Below are 8,883 nucleotides of genomic sequence, written 5' to 3'. Positions count from 1 at the left end.
AAGTGGCTCATTAAATGCCACAGTTCACACCTAGCTCAGTTCTTCCCTGGTTCCCCCACTTTCCAAATCCCAGTCATGTCACTTACAGAGAATCCAAAGCTTAATCCGAAGCCTGATCCTGCACAGGACAGCTCCTGGTAATTATCTGAGCTGTGGAAACGGGGCATAATTTCTAAAGAGAAAACAAGGACATCGGCTCTGACCATCCTAGAGCTCTGGTCGGGGCAATGGGACAGAATATTGAATTCACAGTAGACCTGGAAACCCGGGACTCGTGTCCGCACTGCAGAAGAGATAACAGTGCTCCATTTCCTTTCAGCAAGTTTTGCGCTTGGGCTTTCCTGTTCTGGGGATTCTGAGAAATAAGCCTCACACTGACTCACTGAGGCACCATTTCTTCCTCTGCTGTCAGTTACGAGCTCTGGATGTGTACTGAGTGAGGGCTCAGAGCTGACTCCCTCTTCTGGGAGTTGTGCTGACTCTCCCAGGAACATCCCTAGTGCTCCACCACCAAGTGCAAGTCCAGATATAGTTCCCTGTGCTGGGGCTGCCCTTTGAGAGGGGAGGCAGAGGGCCCGAGAGCCTCCTTGGCTCCCAAGTCACACTGTTGACCCTGCAGCAAAGCAAAACCAAGAATTCTGGGTGCGGTGCAATCAGCCAGCACACAGCCCGTGGCTGTTTGTCTGCTGGGAGGCTGCCCTGCATGCAGTGGGCCCCGGGCACTTGCCTTGGCATAAGAAGAATTTGGATTCTCCAACGCTGATTTCCCCCTGGCTGGGAACAATATCCACCTGCAGAGAAACTGAAAAAGACGAAGTCCAGTTTAAACACACATTCACATTCCTAAGAATAAAACCGAGAGCTTTCATTCAAAACTGGCGTGTCCCCACTCATGTTTAGAGCAGGGGAAGGTGGTTGTTTGGGTTTTAAGAACTGGTCACCATCATAGATTCCATGGGTCCTCATGTCGATTCCAGGAGTGTACATGGTCAGACCACTCGCTGTGGCACTGCTGCCTCTGCCTCCTAGTGCCGGTGCCCGGGGAGGGCTGGGATGACCTCCGCACTAAGTGTTTCGGGCCCCTGAGAAGGCTGCAGTCCTACTCCAACCAGCAGCACTTCTGAGAGTCATGGACACAGCCGCTCGACAGCTACTTTTGGGAACCAGGGCTGTGTGAGAGGGAAGCCTGCTGCTCCAGAACTCGGCACAGGGGTCTCCTGCCAACGTGTCATGGGCCATGCCTAACGACTATGGAGAAGGACCCCACGGGTCCAGATGGATTTGCCAATGCTCACCTTTCTCATGACTCTAGGACCAGTGCATCGCTTTCCATAACGGGAGCCAGCATCAAACATCCCACCCCAATGAGGCAGACCCCCTTCGGCAATGCTGGCGCCGGGCCCTGGGAAGTTCCCAGAGTACCTTTACTGCTTGGCCTGAATTTTTATTAGCATAGCCACGTGCTCTGTCATTGCACTCCACCGAGAAGACAAAATACATTGCACTGGATCTCAGATTCCTGTACTCATTCAGCTCCTTGTTTATCTGTTCAGGACAGATAACTATATCCATGAAAATACAGTTTTAGGGCAGAAAATAAATGTTTTTGTTCATTTGGGTTCAGCTTCCTTCTGCCTCCTTTCCTCTTAGTAAATCTGAAGGCCCCACAGACGTTTGGTTCCACGCATGTAGCTTCTTAAAGCCCGTGCGAATGAGGGGGTTGGACGAAACAGGCCGGGTATTGAAGACTCTGTAAGCCCTTCCTTAGAACAGCCATTTTCCCTGCACAGCGGAGGTGGGAATGCTGGTTGCCATGGTGAGGACTTGCAGGCAGAGCTGCTGCAGGTCTCCGTCTGCCCGCATTTGATGAAGGGACCACAGTTGTGCTCAGCAGAATGGAGGAATCAAAGGGCCTGAGTGGGGGCTGAGATGGGGGGCATCTCAACTATTAGGGGCAAGGCTTTCTTAACCTCCTACCAACAGACAAAGCAGACCATGGCAAAACCCATCAGGGGCAGCAGAGAAGGATGGGTTGGAGGAGACAGAGAGCGAAAAGCGAAGGAGCCAGGGTAAGGGGAGGAGTCAGGCACGGGGTCCAGCTGGGAGAGGATGCTGAACACTCCACTGTGAGGATAAGAGGCGGGGGCTCAAAGACTACAAACACTGGTTTGGGAGAAATATGACAGCGATGGAGGGGCAGCTGGCCTCTCCCTCACTTGGTTAGCTGCTGATTACCCATTTGGGGCTCAGGACTGAATTCTTCCCGAGAGAATGCAGTCTTCGCCTCCCTTCCCTGCATGCTGCCCACAGCACACAGGGGTGTAATGGAACAGTGTCAGATGAGGGACACTGCAGCGACGGCACCAGTGTGACTGGCTGGGCTGCTTCTGCCACCACGCTTCTCCCTGTGAAGTCAGGTGCCACTCAATTCTACACTGAGGGAGAGGGAGCTGGAAGGAGTCTCAACCATCACCATGTCCTGCCTTCTCATTTTCTGGATGAGAAAGGCGAGGTAGAGTGACTTCCTGAAGGTCACTTCTAGGTAGGGCCAGGGTGGCCCCAGAGCCCAGGCCATGCGGCTTCCAGCTAAGTGTTCTTCCTACTATGCAATGCTGCCTCTGCAAGTAGAGAGTAAACTGTTTCCATTCCAGTTAACAAGCAACCTGGTTCTCCAACTCACCACGTCCCAATAGACCAGATCGAGTCCAGAACTGATAGGGCCCACAGTGCTTTGGGGAGGACGTGGTCTTACAGAGCGGGCGACAGCACAGTGCCATCCACCTTAAGGGCAAGCAGGACCTTTTCTATGCCCTCTGCGGCTCAAATTCCAAGGTACAAGGGACCCATGAAGCCCAGACGCTGTGCGCAGGCCATCCGCCACCTGGGTGCTGGCCCTTCCTGGAGCCCCGGGGCACTTGCTAAGGCCTTGGAGGCTGCTTCTGCCCGCAGAGTTCACAGCCCACATGCCGAGCACCAGCAGCCAGCTCCCACATCTGGATCCCGTTACTCTCACAGAACCTTTGCTGCTCTGAGAAGGATATTTTTACGCCAAGTGAAAAAACAGCCTTCATTTTCTCAGCTCTTTCCAAACAGAACATGACTCTCAAGGGGCCGGAGAACATGGCAAGGCTGAAGGGTTTCTTACTCAAATGTGGCTGGTGTCTACCTCTGAGCCGTGATGGGAAATGAGAAATAAGAATTTCAAAGGAATTCCTACTTCAGCAGATCTCATGCACACATTTATCGTCACAGTCATTTTTAAAGGAGAGAGATCCACTTAGAGTCCTGACCCTTTGCGCTCATGGAAAAGGCGGTGAGATTCCCCGTTCCAAGCAGTGCCAGCTGGGCCAGAGGAAGCCCGGACTCTGGCCACCAGCGCATGCCGGTTCTTCTTTCCCAGATTCCACCGCGAACGGTTAGGTTTAACGATGGTAAGTGGAACTCCTGCTCCAACCTGCAAACTCCCCTCCATTTCCTTTCTTCTTCTATTAGTTCATTCATTGTTTCCAATAAAAAATCTTAACTTGTGCCTTTCTCTAGTTGCATATATGAATGAAGTTTCCTAACCAGGCGTAACTCTTACGTTAAAGAAACTTATGAAAACATTTCTCCCAGAAAAAGATCTCCTCTCCTACTTTGCATTAACATTGCATGTTGTCCACTCCATCTTGGATGCATCCAAAGATACATTTGATAAACCTTGGTGTTGGGCCCATCTTCCTGCAGCTGCTTCACACTCTCTGGTTTACCAAAGACCCTTCCTTATTTAATCTGATGCACACAATAGTACTGAGGTATAAAAAGACTGATATTGTTTCCTTTCTACAGAAGAGGAAATTAAAGCTCAGAGAAATGAAATGACTTGTCCAGGGTAACTCCGCTAATGAGTAATAAAGTCAAGAGTGAAAGTCATTTAATTCTAAGGCTAGCTCTCCCCCAACCTGCACAGCTATTGCTAACCTTCTGTTGGCTGCCCAATAGGCTCCTTTTCTATTAGTTACTATTTTCTCTCTTCCCAAATTATGGGCTAGAAAGAGCAGAGTGCCCAGAAATCTTACAATCAAGTTGCTGTCATCATTTCTACCATGGTTAACTGTAGCTAGCCTCCTTGCTCACCGTTAATCCTAGCATTATAACCTTCCTTTTACAGGTGGGAAGGGGGGTTCAGAGCCAGAATTAATTGTAACCAGGAGTCAAGAATCAAACCCAGGCTGAATGGAGAGGAAAGGCCCAGCCATTCTATCCCTGTGAACAGACAGGAAAAAGATTCCCTTGATGTTGACATGATCCCCCTTTCCTTGCTCATTTAGAAAGTAAAATAACCCTGTGGGAGATCTTTATGTTTTAAAAAGTATTTTCTGTTTAAATGTGTGTGTTTTTTAAATGATATTATATTCTGAAAGATATGCTGACTTGTTTATTAGGAAACAGCTTCAGGCGTGGATAGAAGTTTTCTTACTTCCAAACTCCGTAGTAGAAGCTAGCTATAGAGTTTTAGTTGCTAAAGAAAAGGGAGTTCGTGCTTCAGTTCATAAAAGATGCTAAGGCACTTAGCAGGATGAGTGCGAATCTTACAAAGGCAAAGTGACAGGAAAAAATCATTCTGATTTCAGAAAGGGGTTTGCAGATTTCACTGGAGCCAGCAACTTCTTGCGGCAGTTTATTGTACTGGTGTCCTTTTTTAGGTTCTAATGTGCTTGCGGGGGTGGGAACTGAGCGCAGAAAGTGAACCGAGGTCTCTGTCAGCCAATTGAAAAGACTTTCTGTTAAATGGCTACAAAAACACTGGTTGCTGAGGGAGACAGAGAGCAGCTGTGCCGCGGGCCCAGGGCAAGGCAGGCACACGTGAGGAAGAGGCCAGGCCATGATGCCAGAGACGGGCTAACTAGAGGATTATGCAGCAGATTCGGGGGGTGGGGGTGGGGGTATTCTAGAACCTATTTAGTAATAGCTAAGGGTTTCTGAAAAAGGCATCCAAGTATCGCTATACTTTCATTTTGTGAGCTATTATTCTAAAAGTGAGCCTTAAATATCACTTAACCACTTTAATGAAGTAAACTGAATGTTAAAGTCTCTTTCATTTGGGAAAGGCAGGTGTCTGAACCAGGAGGGTCATGACTGAGGCAGCCCTACTTGCCTGCAACAGTTTGCTCTCATTGGCAGCAAACTGCTCAAGGGAAAAAGGGCAACTTCACTGCTAAAGCAGCCAAACCCAATGAAAGCAAAACTAAAGCTGCCCAGGCAGTTCTGCAGGGTGATTAAGGCCAAAACTCTGGGCCAGACTGTGAGCTTGAATCTCAGCTCTGCCACTTACTAGCTGTGTGATCTTGGCCAAGTTATTTAATCTCTGGTGCTTCTGTTTTCTTATCTGCAAAATAGGGAAAACAGAGCCCATCTCATAGGGCTGTTGGAAAGATGAAGTGAATTAACATATGAGAAGCACTTAGAATAAGGTCTGGCACATAGTAAACATTTTACAGTTGTGTGTTCTTCTTTTTTAAACGATTTTTTTTAAAAAAATTGATTTTTAGAGTGAGGGGAAGAGAGAGGGAGAGAAAGAGAAACATTGATGTGAGAGAGAAATATCGCACAGTTGCCTCCTGAACTCACACGGACCAGGGATCGACCCTACCACCCAGGCATGTGTCCTGACCTGGAATCTAACCAGTGACCTCTCAGTGCATGGGATGATACCCAACCAACTGAACCACACCAGCCAGGCTGCATTATCGGTCTTAATAAACCTATATAAACAATCCTTCTCAAAGAAATTATATGGTTATTATTTTTGAGGGAAGCATGTTTCTCTTTATGGTTTAAAATAAAGTAGTAACCTTTCCTAATGATCCAATTGGGGGTCAGGTGGCCTGATTTCACTCTTCATTAATTTGAGATATTTTACCTGCCAGTCAGAACTTTATTGCTATGAAAGATGACTGTATTTGCCTGGCCGGTGTGGTTCATTGCTTGAACAAGTAGATACGGTTCAATTCCTGGTCAGGGCACGTGCCTGGGTTGCAGGTTCAATGCCCAGTAGCGGGTGTGCAGGAGGTAGCCGATCAATGATTCTCTGTAATCATTGATGTTTCTATCCCTCTCTCTTCCTCTATCTGAAATCAATACGAACATATTAAAAAGAAAAGATGACTGAATTCAAAGCCAAAAAACAATGTGGGTACCCTAGGCAAGTCACTTCACTTTGGCTTCAGTTTTTTCATCTATTAGTAAATGTGGATTATAATCACACTGAATTCTTGTGGTTGGATTGTCAGGAGAATTAAAAGTCAGAATGAGGCCTGATTAAGAGTCAGAGTCTGGAGTCAGAGAGGCCTGGTTTCCACTTTCCAGCTCTGATGCTTAGTAACACTGAGTTCTCAGGAGGCTCTCAGCGCCTGTTTTCCACATCTGTGAATGAACATAGCCACCCTGCTGATCTCAGGGCTGCTGGGGTGATTTAGTAAAGCAATGTATATAAAGTGCCAAGCACAAGGTCAACTGTGTTGGTTGTTTTTTAAATGACAGTGCATGTATGATAGTACTTTGAACTTACACACACACACACACACACACACACACCCCACAAACAAAATCCTCAATAATGCTTGTGATGAGAATGAGATAGCAGAAACCTATGGTGTGTGTGTGTCTACTTATATTTATATGTACATATGGACACAATCATTGAGAGCCTAGATAAGAGTGTATGTGTGTGTGTGTGTGTGTGTGTGTGTGTGTGAGTGTGTGTGTGTGTACACAGAATAAGGCAACTTGTCAGATTGCTAGTGTTTCAATATGCAGCTGGACATAGGTAAATTGGTCTCATTTTGGGGGAGAAAAACAAATGAACTATCAGGGATGATGAAGGGCCCTTAGCTAGACTGGACATGTGAATCCTATAATTTTAGGTTGAGCTACTGTTGACAGCACTTGGGAAGAAGAAGAAAAAGACAGTTTTACTTTCAAATATTAACCCAAGCCCGGCTGGTGTGGCTCAAGGGTTGAGCATCGACCTATGAACCAGGAGGTCACAGTTTGATTCCAGGTCAGGGCACATGCTTGGTTTGTGGGCACGATCCCTAGCGTGGGGCATGTAGGAGACAACTAGATCAATGATTCTCTCTTATCATTGATGTTTTTATCTCTCTCTCTCCCTCTCCCTTCCTCTATAAAATCAATAAAAAGATATACATATATGAAAGAAAAAATATATTAACCCAAAAGTTGGATGTCATTGCAAAGAAATTATGAAATGTGTGTTTTTACAGATTTGGGCTTCAGGTTCTATATAATAGCATCATAATGGCAGAACATACTCTAATTGCCAATGGAAGCATCCTCATTGCTTAAAGCTGGCTCATAGCAGCAACTAACATCATCTAGAAATCATACTTAGGGCCGCCAATCCTGTGGTCAGCCTAACTAGGGCCCCACCTCTCTAAATGCTGAGAATTCTACCTAATTCCCATGTAAACCTAAATAGCCTGAGGCAATCTAGCTGGGGTTTCCAAGCCAATGGAGATAAGCTTATAACTAAAGCCTTGGGAGACCCTCTGTGTGAAGCCCCCACAGGACCCTTGGCCCCTGGTTTCCTGACACGCCTGCCAGCCTAGAGAGTGCAGAAAGCCGTCACAAAAGCGACGGTCATTCCACACCAGCACACAGTAGATGGGTGAGTGAGGAATTCAAGACTGAGGAGGAAGGAAGAGGACTCCTGATGGTGATGGTGGGTTCATTCATCTGCCATTAGATCAAGACCAACCATACAGACAAGCTGCAGGCCGTATGCAGACATTGCTAAATCAAATTCACTTGAATGAGATGCTGGGCTCATCTACCACACAGTCATCATTTTAACAAAGCCACCCAAACTGGGCAGTGTTTCATTACAAAAGTGATGCAGGAAGGAGTGCCGGTGAAACTTCTCTGTATCCTCCTCAAAACATGTGACTCTTCCAAACAGAGTGATGGGGGAGGTACGGAGAAGTTGAATATGGCTTCAGAATTCTCCAGCTTTCTATGCCATGTGATGCTATAATTGGCATTATGACACAGTAAGGCAGGAAAAGTATCAAGCCACTCTGCACAACTGCGGCCAGGTGATTAATCTGATATTCCATCACCCCAAATAGTCTATCCTACAGAATTCCGATAGCCAAGCAACAGAAACCAACTTGCCAGAAGCAGGGGGCCCTACTTCTTAGAGTAATAAATTACACAAGCTGCTGGGCATCAGGAATAGGTGGGTACTGTCTCTGTTCCATAGTCCTGGCATCAGATTAGAATGCAGAGACAAGGCAGATAACGGCTCCAGCTCTGAGTCCCTGGGTCAAAGTGTGTTTCATTAGTTCTGATCAGATGGTTTAGTTTTATAGAGAATTCAGTGGTCTCAAACCCCAGTTGTTGTCCCCATACATCACCCAGAAGCTAGAAGCCTGGACTATTGGCCCATCATACATGTCCTGTGCTTCTGGTTATAGGCCAGCAAGATCTCCATGTTGTTTGAATCTGCTCAGCAGTAATAGGTCCTTACTCCCTCCACCAATCTCCATCCCTGAGAACGGAGCATCTTTCACGGGCAGTCAGAAGAAATGATTCAAAGGGACAGTGAGCAGGGTCATGACCCAATTAAGCTCCACGCCCCGTCCACAAGTCAGACACCGGGAGGAGCTGGTCTGCTGCCGATGGAAGGAGCTTGCTGGTTTACTTGTTTTAATGGAGGATCATAAAGGAAGGAGATGCATTGGGGAATATATTGTAATTATTTTCTTAAAGCAGCAGAAAGAGGGATCCCAATAGAGGCCCAAAGGGGCAGATGCCAGGCCAGGGGTGAGATCCTTTTTGAGTGGGCGTTAGCCCAGTCTCATACAGTCCCAGGGGTGAACC

The 8,883-nt window shown here is 47.0% G+C and overlaps 1 protein-coding gene across 11 annotated transcripts in view; it reads right to left on the bottom strand.

Annotated features, from left to right (window-relative positions):
- Window positions 1–8,883, bottom strand: part of NCAM1 (neural cell adhesion molecule 1) — a 350,846-nt gene that overhangs the window by 65,110 nt on the left and 276,853 nt on the right. For all 11 annotated transcript variants that reach the window (XM_015570327.1, XM_006773506.2, XM_015570328.1 and 8 more), the window contains exon 2: window positions 728–802. In XM_015570327.1, coding sequence (XP_015425813.1) covers window positions 728–802 — 75 coding nt within the window. The remainder of the gene's footprint in view (window positions 1–727; window positions 803–8,883) is intronic.

The sequence above is a fragment of the Myotis davidii genome, unplaced genomic scaffold (genome assembly GCF_000327345.1).
Source record: "Myotis davidii unplaced genomic scaffold, ASM32734v1 scaffold1025, whole genome shotgun sequence".
Classification (NCBI taxonomy): Eukaryota; Metazoa; Chordata; class Mammalia; order Chiroptera; family Vespertilionidae; genus Myotis; species Myotis davidii.
The sequence above is the reverse complement of the archived record's forward strand: the minus strand, read 5'-3'. Positions and strand labels throughout refer to the sequence as shown.